Source organism: Trachypithecus francoisi, unplaced genomic scaffold (genome assembly GCF_009764315.1).
Source record: "Trachypithecus francoisi isolate TF-2019V2 unplaced genomic scaffold, Tfra_2.0 Lachesis_group18, whole genome shotgun sequence".
Classification (NCBI taxonomy): Eukaryota; Metazoa; Chordata; class Mammalia; order Primates; family Cercopithecidae; genus Trachypithecus; species Trachypithecus francoisi.
In genome coordinates, this window is record NW_022681463.1 from 17,125,774 (window position 1) to 17,141,147 (window position 15,374).

Genomic DNA, 15,374 nt, shown 5'->3' on the forward strand with positions numbered 1-15,374 from the left:
TAAACTTCAAAAAGAATAAGAGAACCTTATGGGCACATCCAACGGAAAAAGCTAGTCATGTGCAAAAGAAAGAAACATTAACCCAGCCTCAGCTTTCTCTTCCAGAAATATCCAGCGCTAAAAAAGAAAGGGAACAATGTCTAAGAAATTCTGAGGGCAAGAACGTGTGACTCAAGACCTTAGTACTCAGCCAAATTGTCCTTCAAATATAAAAGCAAGGAACAGCTATCCTTAAGTGTAAGACCTCAAGGAACACAGTACCTACCAGGGCTCCTCTAAATAAAATAATGTGGCTGGGTACGGCCACACTAGGTTTACCCTTGTAATCCCAGCACTTTGGAAGGCCAAGGCCGGTAGCTCACTAAAGCCCAGGAGTTTGAGACCAGCCTGGGCAATATGGCAAGACTCCATCTCTACAAAAAATACAAAAATCAGCCAGGTGTGGTGGTGTGCACCTGTAAGCCCCAGCTATTCAGGAGGCTGAGATAGGAGGATCACTTGAGTGCAGAAGGGTGAGGCAGCACTGAGCCATGATGGCACCACTGCACTCCAGCCTGGGTGGACAGAGCAAGATCCTGTCTCAAAAAATAAAATCGATTAAATAAATAAAACAATGAACCAACCAACGAGTCAAAATTCAAAACTCAGGCATGGTAAAAACACAGTAAACAGACTAGCAATAAATTCTGAATCCATGCTAAAAGAGAACTCAGTCAAAGACTTATGGGAATTATGGCATTATTAGAATGGAATAGAAATGTTACAATCCGGCCGGGCGCGGTGGCTCAAGCCTGTAATCCCAGCACTTTGGGAGGCCGAGACGGGCGGATCACGAGGTCAGGAGATCGAGACCATCCTGGCTAACACGGTGAAACCCCGTCTTTACTAAAAAAAAAAAATACAAAAAACTAGCCGGGCGACGTGGCAGGCGTCTGTAGTCCCAGCTACTCGGGAGGCTGAGGCAGGAGAATGGCGTAAACCCAGGAGGCGGAGCTTGCAGTGAGCTGAGATCCGGCCACTGCACTCCAGCCTGGGCGACAGAGCGAGACTCCGTCTCAAAAAAAAAAAAAAGAAAGAAAGAAATGTTACAATCCTTCACATTGTAAAATCCATAATTAACTGATAAAATTTTGGAGCCTGGGAAAGAGAGACAGCATAGGTCAGTTCTAATTTTTTTTTTTAGCTTTCAAAGGAGAGTGTCTCATAAATTCATAGTTTATGAGAAATTATTCTAATTTCAGTATTTATCATCTTCTGTCATTAATTTAGTTTTTAAAGGACAGCGCTAATCTCTCTTGCAATGAAGTCAGCATTTCTATCTTGCTTTAGTTTCTTTTCCTTTGCTTTTCCTTTGCTTTACTTCCTTTGCTTTATTTATGTTTAGTGCCACCATAAACATACGTGTGCATGTGTCTTTATAGCAGCATGATTTATAATCCTTTGGGTATATGCCCAGTAGTGGGATGGCTGGGTCATATGGTACATCTAGTTCTAGATCCTTGAGGAATCGTCATACTGTTTTCCATCATGGTTGAACTAGTTTACAATCCCACCAACAGTGTAAAAGCGTTCCTATTTCTCCACATCCTCTCCAACACCTGCTGTTTCCTGATTTTTTAATGATTGCCATTCTAACTGGTGTGAGATGGTATCTCATTGTGGTTTTGATTTGCATTTCTCTGATGGCCAGTGATGATGAGCATTTTTTCATGTGTCTGTTGGCTGTATGAATGTCTTCTTTTGAGAAATGTCTGTTCATATCCTTTGCCCACTTTTTGATGGGGTTGTTTTTTTTCTTGTAAATTTGTTTGAGTTCTTTGTAGATTCTGGATATTAGCCCTTTGTCAGATGAGTAGATTGCAAAAATTTTCTCCCATTCTGTAGGTTGCCTGTTCACTCTGATGGTAGTTTCTTTTGCTGTGCAGAAGCTCTTTAGTTTAATTAGATCCCATTTGTCAATTTTGGCTTTTGCTGCCATTGCTTTTGGTGTTTTAGACATGAAGTCCTTGCCCATGCCTATGTCCTGAATGGTACTACCTAGGCTTTCTTCTAGGGTTTTTATGGTATTAGGTCTAACATTTAAGTCTCTAATCCATCTTGAATTAATTTTCGTATAAGGAGTAAGGAAAGGATCCAGTTTCAGCTTTCTACTTATGGCTAGCCAATTTTCCCAGCACCATTTATTAATAGGGAATCCTTTCCTCATTTCTTGTTTCTCTCAGGTTTGTCAAAGATCAGATGGCTGTAGATGTGTGGTATTATTTCTGAGGACTCTGTTCTGTTCCATTGGTCTATATCTCTGTTTTGGTACCAGTACCATGCTGTTTTGGTTACTGTAGCCTTGTAGTATAGTTTGAAGTCAGGTAGCGTGACGCCTCCAGCTTTGTTCTTTTGACTTAGGATTGTCTTGGCAATGCGGGCTCTTTTTTGGTTCCATATGAACTTTAAAGCCGTTTTTTCCAATTCTGTGAAGAAACTCATTGGTAGCTTGATGGGGATGGCATTGAATCTATAAATCACCTTGGGCAGTATGGCCATTTTCACGATATTGATTCTTCCTATCCATGAACATGGTATGTTCTTCCATTTGTTAGTGTCCTCTTTGATTTCACTGAGCAGTGGTTTGTAGTTCTCCTTGAAGAGGTCCTTTACATCCTTTGTAAGTTGGATTCCTAGGTATTTTATTCTCTTTGAAGCAATTACGAATGGAAGTTCATTCCTGATTTGGCTCTCTGTTTGTCTGTTACTGGTGTATAAGAATGCTTGTGATTTTTGCACATTAATTTTGTATCCTGAGACTTTGCTGAAGTTGCTTATCAGCTTAAGGAGATTTTGGGCTGAGACAATGGGGTTTTCTAAATATACAATCATGTCATCTGCAAACAGGGACAATTTGACTTCTTCTTTTCCTAACTGGATACCCTTGATTTCTTTCTCTTGCCTGATTGCCCTAGCCAGAACTTCCAACACTATGTTGAATAGGAGCGGTGAGAGAGGGCATCCCTGTCTTGTGCCAGTTTTCAAAGCGAATTTTTCCAGTTTTTGCCCATTCAGTATGATATTGGCTGTGGATTTGTCATAAATAGCTCTTATTATTTTGAGGTACTTTCCATCAATACCAAATTTCTTGAGCGTTTTTAGCATGAAGGGCTGTTGAATTTTGTCAAAAGCCTTTTCTGCATCTATTGAGATAACCATGTGGTTCTTGTCTTTGGTTCTGTTTATATGCTGGATTACGTTTACTGATTTGCGAATGTTGAACCAGCCTTGCATCCCAGGGATGAAGCCCACTTGATCATGGTGGATAGCTTTTGATGTGCTGCTGAATCCAGTTTGCCAGTATTTTATTGAGGATTGTTGCATCGATGTTCATCAGGGATATTGGTCTAAAATTCTCTTTTTTTGTTGTGTCTCTGCCAGGCTTTGGTATCAGGATGATGTTGGCCTCATAAAATGAGTTAGGGAGGATTCCCTCTTTTTCTATTGATTGGAATACTTTCAGAAGGAATGGTACCAGCTCCTCCTTGTACCTCTGGTAGAATTCAGCTGTGAATCCATCTGGTCCTGGACTTTTTTTGGTTAGTAGGCTATTAATTATTGCCTCAATTTCAGAGCCTGCTATTGGTCTATTCAGGGATTCAGCTTCTTCCTGGTTCAGTCTTGGGAGAGTGTAAGTGTCCAGGAAATTATCCATTTCTTCTAGATTTTCTAGTTGATTTGCGTAGAGGTATTTATAGTATTCTCTGATGGTAGTTTGTATTTCTGTGGGGTCAGTGGTGATATCCCCTTTATCATTTTTTATTGTGTCTATTTGATTCTTCTCTCTTTTCTTCTTTATTAGTCTTGCTAGCGGTCTGTCAATTTTGTTGATCTTTTCAAAAAACCAACTCCTGGATTCATTGATTTTTTGGAGGGTTTTTTGTGTCTCTATCTCCTTCAGTTCTGCTCTGATCTTAGTCATTTCTTGCCTTCTGCTAGCTTTTGAATGTGTTTGCTCTTGCTTCTCTAGTTCTTTTAATTGTGATGTTAGAGTGTCAATTTTAGATCTTTCCTGCTTTTTCTTGTGGGTATTTAGTGCTATAAATTTCCCTCTACACACTGCTTTAAATGTGTCCCAGAGATTCTGGTATGTTGTATCTTTGTTCTCATTGGTTTCAAAGAACATCTTTATTTCTGCCTTCATTTCGTTATGTACCCAGTAGTCATTCAGGAGCAGGTTATTCAGTTTCCATGTAGTTGAGCGGTTTTGATTGAGTTTCTTAGTCCTGAGTTCTAGTTTGATTGCACTGTGGTCTGAGAGACAGTTTGTTATAATTTCTGTTCTTGTACATTTGCTGAGGAGTGCTTTACTTCCAATTATGTGGTCCATTTTGGAATAAGTGCGATGTGGTGCTGAGAAGAATGTATAATCTGTTGATTTGGGGTGGAGAGTTCTATAGATGTCTATTAGGTCCGCTTGGTGCAGAGATGAGTTCAATTCCTGGATATCCTTGTTAACTTTCTGTCTCGTTGATCTGTCTAATGTTGACAGTGGAGTGTTGAAGTCTCTCATTATTATTGTATGGGAGTCTAAGTCTCTTTGTAAGTCTCTAAGGACTTGCTTTATGAATCTGGGTGCTCCCGTATTGGGTGCATATATATTTAGGATAGTTAGCTCTTCCTGTTGAATTGATCCCTTTACCATTATGTAATGGCCTTGTCTCTTTTGATCTTTGATGGTTTAAAGTCTATTTTATCAGAGACTAAGATTGCAACCCCTGCTTTTTTTTGTTCTCCATTTGCTTGGTAGATCTTCCTCCATCCCTTTATTTTGAGCCTATGTATGTCTCTGCATGTGAGATGGGTCTCCTGAATACAGCAGACTGATGGGTCTTGACTCTTGATCCAGTTTGCCAGTCTGTGTCTTTTAATTGGAGCATTTAGTCCATTTACATTTAAGGTTAATATTGTTATGTGTGAACTTGATCCTGCCATTATGATAGTAACTGGTTATTTTGCTCGTTAGTTGATGCAGTTTCTTCCTAGCCTCGATGGTCTTTACATTTTGGCATGTTTTTGCAATGGCTGGTACCGATTGTTCCTTTTCATGTTTCGGGCTTCCTTCAGGGTCTCTTGTAAGACAGGCCTGGTGGTGACAAAATCTCTAAGCATTTGCTTATCTGTAAAGGATTTTATTTCTCCTTCACTGATGAAACTTAGTTTGGCTGGATATGAAATTCTGGGTTGAAAATTCTTTTCTTTAAGAAGGTTGAATATTGGCCCCCACTCTCTTCTAGCTTGTAGAGTTTCTGCCCAGAGGTCTGCTGTTAGTCTGATGGGCTTCCCTTTGTGGGTAACCCGACCTTTCTCTCTGGCTGCCTTTAAGATTTTTTCCTTCATTTCAACTTTGGTGAATCTGGCAATTATGTGTCTTGGAGTTGCTCTTCTGGAGGAGTATCTTTGTGGCGTTCTCTGTATTTCCTGAATTTGAATGTTGGCCTGCCCTACTAGGTTGGGGAAGTTCTCCTGGATGATATCCTGAAGAGTGTTTTCCAACTTGGTTCCATTTTCCCCCTCACTTTCAGGCACCCCAATTAGACGTAGATTTGGTCTTTTTTCATAATCCCATACTTCTTGCAGGCTTTGTTCATTTCTTTTTCTTCTTTTTTCTTTTGGTTTCTCTTCTCGCTTCATTTCATTCATTTGATCCTCAATCGCTGATACTCTTTCTTCCAGTTGATCGAGTCAGTTACTGAAGCTTGTGGATTTGTCATGTATTTTTCGTGTCATGGTTTTCATCTCTGAAATTTCATTTATGACCTTCTCTGCATTAATTATTCTAGCTATCAATTCTTCCACTCTTTTTTCAAGATTTTTAGTTTCTTTGTGCTGGGTACGTAATTCCTCCTTTAGCTCTGAGAAGTTTGATGGACTGAAGCCTTCTTCTCTCATGTCATCAAAGTCATTCTCTGACCAGCTTTGATCCATTGCTGGCGATGAGCTGCGCTCCTTTGCAGGGGGAGATGCGCTCTTCTTTTTTGAATTTCCAGCTTTTCTGCCCTGCTCCTTCCCCATCTTCGTGGTTTTATCTGCCTCTGGTCTTTGATGATGGTGACGCACCGATGGGGTTTTGGTATAGGTGTTCTTCCTGTTTGATAGTTTTCCTTCTAATAGTCAGGACCCTCAGCAGTAGGTCTGTTGGAGATTGCTTGAGGTCCACTTCAGACCCTGTTTGCCTGGGTATCAGCAGCAGAGGTTGCAGAAGATAGAATATTGCTGAACAGCGAGTGTACCTGTCTGATTCTTACTTTGGAAGCTTCCTCTCAGGGGTGTACTCCACCCTGTGAGGTGTGGGGTGTCAGACTGCCCCTAGTGGGGGATGTCCCCAGTTAGGCTCCTCAGGGGTCAGGGACCCACTTGAGCAGGCAGTCTGTCCATTCTCAGATCTCAACCTCTGTGTTGGGAGATCCACTGCTCTCTTCAAAGCTGTCAGACAGAGTCGTTCGCGTCTGCACAGGCCTCTGCTGCTTCCCCTTTTGTTGTTTAGCTGTGCCCTGTCCCCAGAGGTGGAGTCTACAGAGACAGGCAGGCTTCCTTGAGCTGCTGTGAGCTCCACCCAGTTCAAGCTTCCCAGCGGCTTTGTTTACCTACTTAAGCCTCAGCAATGGCGGGCGCCCCTCCCCCAGCCTCGCTGCAGCCGTTTCGGTTAGATCGCATATTGCTGTGCTAGCAATGAGGTAGGCTCCGTGGCCGTGGGACCCTCCTGGCCAGGTGTGGGTATAATCTCCTGGTGTGCCCATTTGCTTAAAGCACAGTATTGGGGTGGGAATTACCCAATTTTGCAGATGTTGTGTGTCTCAGTTCCCCTGGCTAGGAAAAGGGATTCCCTTCCCCCTTGCGCTTCCCAGGTGAGGCAATGCCTCGCCCTGTTTCAGCTCTCGCTGGTCGGGCTGCAGCAGCTGACCAGCACTGATTGTCCGGCACTCCCCAGTGAGATGACCCCAGTACCTCAGTTGAAAATGCAGAAATCACCAGTCTTCTGTGCCGCTCACACTGGGAGTTGGAGACTGGAGCTGTTCCTATTTGACCATCTTGCCCCGCCCCCATCACAAGTCACTTTTTAATGATAAAAAACAATCTTTTCATTACTACCTAAGAAACTGACTTTATTGCTTTTGCTCTTCTCCATTGCTGCCAGCCAGGCAAAAAATCTAAACTTAAGTCTATTCACTTATTATTATTCCTTTTATTCCCCACTTCACAGGGGATAAAACTGAAATCCAGGGCAGTTAAGTCTTTTGCTCTAGGTCATAGAGCCAGGATGTGACCTCAGACAGTCAAGCTTCATAACATGTGAGCTGACAGAATTACTGAAGTTCATTTGGTTCATCCCAATTCTTTCCTTCACTTAGTAGGTACGTGTGGTCCTAAACGAGCAGGGAGAAGTGCTATCTGCAATGAAATGGCCATACTCATGCATGTCTGGTGTATGTACACACAATACAACTCTTTCAGAAAGCAACAAGAGCGAAATTCTGTCTTAAAAAAAAAAAAAGTCTTGAAAATGCTTAAACTCTAATTCTGTAGGAATCAAACCTAAGAAAACAAATGTAAAGACAGGGAAAGGTATATAAATGAGGGAACACATAATCTAACAACAGAGTATTAGGACAATAATGCATCATAGAATCATACAATTGATCATTATGCAGGCATTAAAACGCACATTATGGAGAAATACTAAGGAACAGGGGGAAATACTTACCAAGTGAAGACAGCCCACTAACATTCCTCATTCAACACAGTGGACTGCACTCAGGCATTCAGCCCTATTCCCTCCCAAAATCCCACCAAAATGATAAACATTACTTTACAAAGGCAGATTCCCACAAAAGGAGCCAGAAGAAAGAGACACCAGAGAAAACAAGAACATCAATAATATTTTAGAAGAAAGAAAGTGAACTGAAAAATATCAACTAACTTGGAAGAAGGCTGAAACTTAAGGCTGCAGAGGGAGATGACAAGCAGCAGCATGCCAATTTCAAGACAAACCCCAGGAACTGCAAGAATCACATACCACTGGAAACAGATACGGCTCCACACAAGAAGACTGGCTGAGAATGTGAAAAATGTCTGATATGGTTTGGATGTTTGCTCCCTCCAAATCTCATGCTGAAATGTGATTAGTGTTGGAGGTGGGGCCTAGTGGGAGGTGACTGGATCATGCGGGTGGATCCCTCATGAATGCTTTAGCACTATTCCCTGGGTGATAAGTGAGATCTTGTTCTGAGTTCACGATCTGGTTTTTTAGAAGTGTGTGGCCCCTCCCCACTCTCATTTCCACTCTTGCCATGTGACACAGCCTGCTCCCTCTTTGCCTTCCACTATGATCAACTGGAAGCTTACTGAGGCCATCAACCAGAAGCAGATACCAATGCCATGCTGCTTGTACAGCCTACAGAACTATAAGTCCTCTTTTCTTTATAAATTACCTAGCCTCGGGCATTCCTTTATAGCAATGCAAAACTAACACAATCTCCCACCCCATGCAGCCAGGCACCTACCCTTTCCACAGCCTGGCAGAAGCAGGAGATATCTCTTTTGTGGAGGCCGAATCCGAGAGGACCTATGCTTAAAGGGCCCAGGAACAACCAAAGGTGAGAATCAGATGCTGTACTGAAAATGAGGGGTTATGGGCCGGGCGCGGTGGCTCAAGCCTGTAATCCCAGCACTTTGGGAGGCCGAGACGGGCGGATCACGAGGTCAGGAGATCGAGACCATCCTGGCTAACACAGTGAAACCCCGTCTCTACTAAAAATACAAAAACTAGCCGGGCGAGGTGGCGGGCGCCTGTAGTCCCAGCTACTCAGGAGGCTGAGGCAGGAGAATGGCGTAAACCTGGGAGACGGAGCTTGCAGTGAGCTGAGATCCGGCCACTGCACTCCAGTCCGGGCGACAGAGTGAGACTCCGCCTCAAAAAAAAAAAAAAAGAAAATGAGGGGTTATGTCAAAGTTTATACCCCAAATTATAAGGCCTTCCCTTCCCAGCCCACTTCTACAGCTCTTATCATAGAATTCTGGCAGCAAAGATCACACCCCACAGTGGAATGTGAGATAAGTCTTCCCTGTAGAAACTCAGAACCCAGCAGAAAAGACCTATGGACACTGATATGGTTTAGCTGTGTCCCCACCCAAATCTCATCTTGAATAGTAGCTCCCATAATTCTCTTGTGTTGTGGGAGGGACCCAATTATCAGAGATAATTGAATCATGGGGGCAGTTTCCCCCATACGGTTCTTGTGGTAGTGAATAAATCCCATGAGATCAGAAGGTTTTATAAGGGGAAACCCCTTTCCCTTGGTTCTCATTCTCGTCTTGCCTGCCACCATGGGAGACGTGCTTTTCACCTTTTGCCATGGATTATGAGGCCTCCCCTGTCACATGGAAAAGTAAGTCTATTAAACCTTTCTTTTGTAAACTGCCCAGTCTCAGGTGTGTCTTTATCAGCAGCATGAAAACAGACTAATACGGAAATACGGACACCAACATCTAGGGGTCCCCAAGAAAAAAGACAGGTTCCAACTGAATCACACAAAGGACAGTCCAGTGTACAAGTCCGACAATACCAGTGCATTCCAGCCAGCTTTTAGGCACCTCACTCTTAAGTATAAACAGCTGGAGATAATCAAGTATTTTAGACAAGCTTCCAACATGAAAGATGGGATCTAACAGTTGAAGAAAAATCTAGAATTACTATCCTAAGAGAAAACTGACAAATGACGAATTGTTCTTTACACTGTAAGCTTATTCATCGCATTTCCTCCAACTGAGGATGCCTTGGTGTCTAGGAAGGGAGACCCACACAACTTCTCCCTCAACCCACAGTAGCCAGTATTTTGGGGGCACTACAAGGGAGCTGAATCTCATCTTCCATTCTAGTAAGAGATAGAACCTAAATTAGAAAAAGAAATTGCATGTAACACTTTATGACATGCACTGACTAAATAAGAACCGGAATCCATTTACATTATATAAAAGAATTACTTCACAACTTGAAGATAAACTCAAAAAAAAAAAGGGTTGAAAATTTTGAAGGCCGGCTGCGGTGACTCACACCTGTGATACCAACATCTGGGAGGCTGAGGTGGACGGATCACCTGAGAACAGGAGTTCCAGACCAGCCTGGTCAACATGGTGAAACCCTGTCGCTACTAAAAACAGAAAAGTTAGCTGGGTGTGGTGGCACATGCCTGTAATCCCAGATACTCAGCAGGCTGAGGCAGGAGAATTGCTTGAACCTGGAAGGCAGAGATTGCACTGAGCCGAGATCATGTAACTGCACTCCAGCTTGGGTGACAGAGCGAGACTCTTTCTCAACAAAAAAAAAAAAAAAAAAAATTTGAAAATGATTATCTTAGCTATGAGGAATTGGCGTGTGGAGGGGCCAGGCAGGGGACAGCCGATTTCCAGTACAATAAGTGCTTGATGGTATTTTTTTAAATGTTTACATGTGTTACTTTTATTTCAAAATGAAGCCGGCTATGCAACCACAAGTGCAGTGTGATATGACAGTCTTTTAATAAAGGCTAGATGAGAAGAATAGACACAAAAGTGTTGACGTGGTTATCTTTGAGGGGAGGGATTATAGGCGTCTTACTTTTTGCTTGCATCTTTTTGTTTTTGTTTTCTGCACTGCGCGTGTTGCTTTTAAATACACATTTCAAGCGCCTGTGTTTTAGGATGAGCACCACGGGTTCGCTATGGCCTGGAATGATTCCACCCGTGGCCTTTTAGGAATCTGTTGAAAAATGAGTGTGCACGGAGGGAGCTGAGGAGCAAGTGAAGATGATTCTCTCAGGAATCCATCTGAGGGCCAGGAGACAGATCAAGGGAGGGAAGGAGGGCAGAGGCAGGCTTTTTTTTTTTTTTTTTTTTAATTTGAGACTGGGTCTCGCTCTGTCACCTAGGCCAGAGTACAGTGGCGTGGTCCCGGCTCACTGTAACCTCTGCCTCCTGGGTTCAAGCGATTCTCCTGCCTCAGCCTCCCGAGTAGCTGGGACTTCAGGTGCCCACCACCACACCCAGGTAATTTTTGTATTTTTAGTAAGGACGCCATGTTGACCAGGCTGGTCTTGAACTGCTGACCTCAGGTGATTCTCCCACCTCAACCTCCTAAAGTGCTGGGATTACAGGCGTAAGCCACCGCGACTGGCCTAGGAGAAGCTTTGCTTTCACTTGCTTTTGCTTTTTAGGACTGGGAGGGCCCACGCCCCACGTGCAGTGACGCAAGGGTGACGCAAGGGCAACGCACTCCACGGCCGTTGGAGCCTGAGACTCAAACATGGCAGCGCCACCTTCTCCCGGAAGGACGGCCGACCAGGCAGACCAGGTATGCACCTTCCTCTTCAAAAAGCCTGGGCGGAAAGGGGCTGCAGGCCTCAGAAAACGCCCGGCCTGCGACTCCGAGCATGGAGAGAGCAGCAGCAGCGGGGACAAGGGCGATGCAGTGGCTCGGCCCCCGCGGGTGGCACCGAGGCCCCGGGGCCTCCACAGCTGTCAGAAGGCGGCTCACGGCGACCGGAGGGGCGAGGAGGGAGCGCCTGAGAGCCTCGGCATAGCGTACAGGTCCACCCGCTCAGCGAAGCCTGTGGGGCCAGAGGACATGGGGGCCACCGCTGACTTCGAGCGGGACACCGAGAAGGAGCACCATACGCAGACCATCTTCAAACGCAGCCAGCGGGTCCAGGAGGCATTGTGGAGCCGGGAGCACGACCAGATCTACCGGGGAATCCACAGCTACCCGAGGTACCTGAAGCCCAGGGACACGTCCACGGGTAACTCCTTCTCGGGGATGGCGAAGAAGGGCCCTATCCGTGCGCCTGGGCACCTGCGCGCCACCGTGCGCTGGGATTACCAGCCCGACATCTGCAAGGACTACAAGGAGACCGGCTTCTGCGGCTTCGGGGACAGCTGCAAATTCCTCCACGACCGTTCCGATTACAAACACGGGTGGGAGATTGAACGGGAGCTTGAAGAGGGTCGCTACGGTATCTGCGAGGATGAAAATCATGAAGTAGAAAGCGAGGAAGAGGAAATACCATTCAGGTGTTTCATATGTCGCCAGGCCTTCCAAAACCCAGTCGCCACCAAGTGCAGGCATTACTTCTGCGGAAGTTGTGCGCTGGAGCATTTCCGGGCCACCCCGCGCTGCTACGTCTGCGACCGGCCAACCGGTGGCATCTTTAACCCCGCCAAAGAACTGATGGCAAAACTGCGGCAAAAGCTTCGGGCTGCGGAAGGTGGGAGCAATTCTCATTTCACAGAAGACCCAGATGAGGGTCCAATTCCCATGGCTTAGGTTTCCCATAATTCTCACATTTAAAAATAAATTGTGTTGTTCTTTTAAAACAACAACAAAAAAAAGAGATGATAAAGACTCAAGTCTGTTTGGACACTGGGGAGAAGCAGCCTGTTGAATAAGATGAGAGAGATGGCAGTCTTCCTGCAATCCCAGGCCTGAGTCAAAAGAATTGAAATCCAGATCTCAGAGGTATTTGCACTCCCATGTTCACTGCAGTATTATTTGCAAAAGCCAAGAGGTGTAAACAACCCAAGTGTCCATGGATGGATGAATGGACAAAATGTGACATATACACACAATGGAATGCTAGTAAGCCTTAAGGGGAAGGAAATCCTTTTAAAGATTTAAACGGATCCTTTTAAGGATCACACACTACAACTTGAATGAACCTTGAAGACTACACTGTGCTAAGTGAAATAAACTAGTCACAAAAAGACAAATACACTGTATGATTTTTCACTAAGGTATCTACAGTTGTCAAAATTACATAAAAAGACTCAAATGGTGATTGCCAGGGGCTAGAAAGAGCGGGAGTGGGGAGCTGTCGTTTTAATGGGTACAGAGTTTGAGTTTTGCTAGATGAAAACGTTATAAAACTCTGTTACACATCAATATGTATATAGTTATGGTTCACTCACCATATGAGTGAACACTTAAAAGTGGTTAAAGGTACATTTTATGTTTTGTACTATAATTTAATTTTATTTTCAAAAAAGCTGAGATACCAGAGAAGGAAGGAATGACGGAACCAAGACTGGGAGGGAGTGGAGAGGATGGGGTTCAAGAGTTAACAAAAGAGCAAATAAAGTATATTAGTTAAGAACCAAGGAGGAGAGGAGTTGATAGAAGAATATCCACACTGAAGTTTGGATTTGATTTTGTTTGGCTGATGTTAACATCCTCTCACTTAAAACGGCAACATATTCCTCTCCCAAGACAAATACCAACAGATCCACCCTGAGTTCCTCATAAGGAACTGACACAGATTATGTAAATTTTCACGAGAGCCTATCTCATATCTCAACTTTGGCTGTGAATTCCTTGAAGACTGAAACCACGTCTCACATACTTCCTGTTTTTTAATGGCCAACAGGTAGCTCAATAAAAAGTCAGTGAAAAGTCAGTCAAACCAAGCTACCTAGCAGTCGGCTATCCAAGCACCTGCTGCAGAGCCAACTTCAGCAAAACTTTCCGTTTGATTTTGACCCTTGAACTACACCCATCCACCCACCCACCGCCATGGCCAGGTTCCAGGCAAAAGCAGAGCAGTAGTTGAGGGCACAGATCCAGGAGCGAGATAGGATTCAAGTCACGGTTCTAGCAGTTACAGCTGCATGACCTTGGGTAGGTTACTTTACTTCTCTGTCCCTCAGTTTCCTCATACGTAGTACTATGTATCTCACAGGGTTGCTTTGAAGCAAAACCTAACATATTTAGGACAGTGCCTGACATATAGTATGTGCTGTAAACATATTGATTATTATAATTCAAGCAGGGAAAATGGCAGCTTCATAGTCGACAAGGCAGACAGTTCAAGTGCCCCATAAAAGTGAGCCATTAATTCTGGCATTTCACATAGAGCTTTCTCTAAGAATTGTCCTTGCCAAAGCTAACAACACAAAGCTTGCGTACAATGACTTACTGGGCCCTCCCCCTAAGTCCCTCCGTTTTTGTCAGTTCTGTCAAAGGGCTATTTTATTCACTTTCAAGCCTTCCAAAAACATTTGGAACCTGCATAAAAGAAGAAATATGAAACTTGCAGGCACTCCGAAGCACAAACACTAAGCTCTGGCTCCAGCATTTTCCTCGCAAGGCTCACTTGAGTTTCTTTACAATGCTTCATGTGTGTTTTACACCCCCTCACAGACAATGGACTCAGCTACACTCATGAACCTTGTCAATAAGTGCTCCAAGTCACCAACCTTTTGAAAACATTCCAAATACACACTAAGATATATAGTTCTTATTCCATTTTTTAAATGACAGAATAAGGTTCATGATCGATCATTTGCAAAATTAAGCAGAAAGGCAATCATTGGTAAGCACTGCTGAATTTGGCAATTTGGTTTACTCACACAGAGTGGGTAAACAAAAGCTGCTAGCATTTTGGCCGATTTCCTTCCAGTCTTTTCTCTGTGTATTTTTCATATTAACGTATGAAATAAACATTCTGGAGTTGGAAGGAAAGAAGCAAGCAGGATCGAAGGGAGTGCACACATTCCCTGGGAGCTGAGTCCTTCCTATTACCACACTCCAAGGTCACAACGCTGGAGCGACCCCTCACAGACTTTTGCTGAAATAGCGGATAACAGGGATGAGGACAATCTCCCATCAGCACTGCACCACCTTACACAGCACACTGCTGGGGAAGTGAAGAGCAGTGTGGGGGCCAGCTGGCTTGTAAAGTTAGCACCGTGGTTACCGGCACTTTATCCTGTCTGGATCGGGTCCTGCTATATCACACCCCAACCCCTATCCTTCCTGTCAAAAGAACACATCAGCCAGGCTGCAGTTAAGCAACAACTGACTTGACCTTTTTTCTGTTCACTGAAGGCACACCTAATGGTCAGTATGTCCTTCTGAATCAACATGAGCAACGTGAGAAAAATCTGGCAAAACCAAACAATGCTGTGATGTTTTCATTAATTTGCTGGACTTACGGAGGCAGCTCCAGTCCCTCTCCCCATGACTGCAAGTTTCTGGTTAGGCCTTCTGAAATCCTGAAAATGCTTCACAGGCCTGCATTCCAAGGTCACAAACCCCCTAGGATCCCAAAGACTCCAGGCAGAGGCAAAAACCTAGAGTACATAAAAACCAAAACCTGAAGACATTTTACCCAGATTGATTAATATCCTGAAATAGACAAAATTCCTTCTAAGGAGTTTTCAGAAGTACCACCTAAAATTGAAGAAAACAGGAACATTTTGTTGTTTACTTTTTCTGTGTGCCAACTGCCCATAAAAATTCCTCTCCTGTTTTGCAAGGAGAGAACTCTCAAGAACAAATGACCTAATTAAACCTGAGATTTCCTGGC

The 15,374-nt window shown here is 44.0% G+C and overlaps 2 protein-coding genes across 4 annotated transcripts in view; one reads left to right on the top strand and one right to left on the bottom strand.

Moving 5' to 3' along the window:
- The window catches only part of FARP1 (FERM, ARH/RhoGEF and pleckstrin domain protein 1), a 314,718-nt gene that overhangs the window by 268,321 nt on the left and 31,023 nt on the right, over positions 1 to 15,374 (bottom strand). Inside the window, exon 1 of one of the 3 annotated variants that reach the window (XM_033177387.1) lies at positions 15,001 to 15,019. The exons of the other annotated variants lie outside the window; for them this stretch is intronic. The gene's annotated coding sequence lies outside the window, so the exon portion shown is untranslated. Of the gene's footprint in view, positions 1 to 15,000; positions 15,020 to 15,374 lie in introns of those variants that run through there. 3 annotated transcript variants of the gene reach the window in all.
- On the top strand, positions 11,271 to 12,773 carry RNF113B (ring finger protein 113B). Its single transcript, XM_033177392.1, has one exon. The coding sequence runs from the start codon at positions 11,321 to 11,323 to the stop codon at positions 12,335 to 12,337; it is 1,017 nt and encodes a 338-aa protein (XP_033033283.1). The 5' UTR covers positions 11,271 to 11,320; the 3' UTR covers positions 12,338 to 12,773.

Bases quoted from the DNA above. Each gene is read 5' to 3' on its own strand.
- RNF113B (XM_033177392.1), top strand. From the start codon at position 11,321: ATGGCAGCGCCACCTTCTCCCGGAAGGACGGCCGACCAGGCAGACCAG.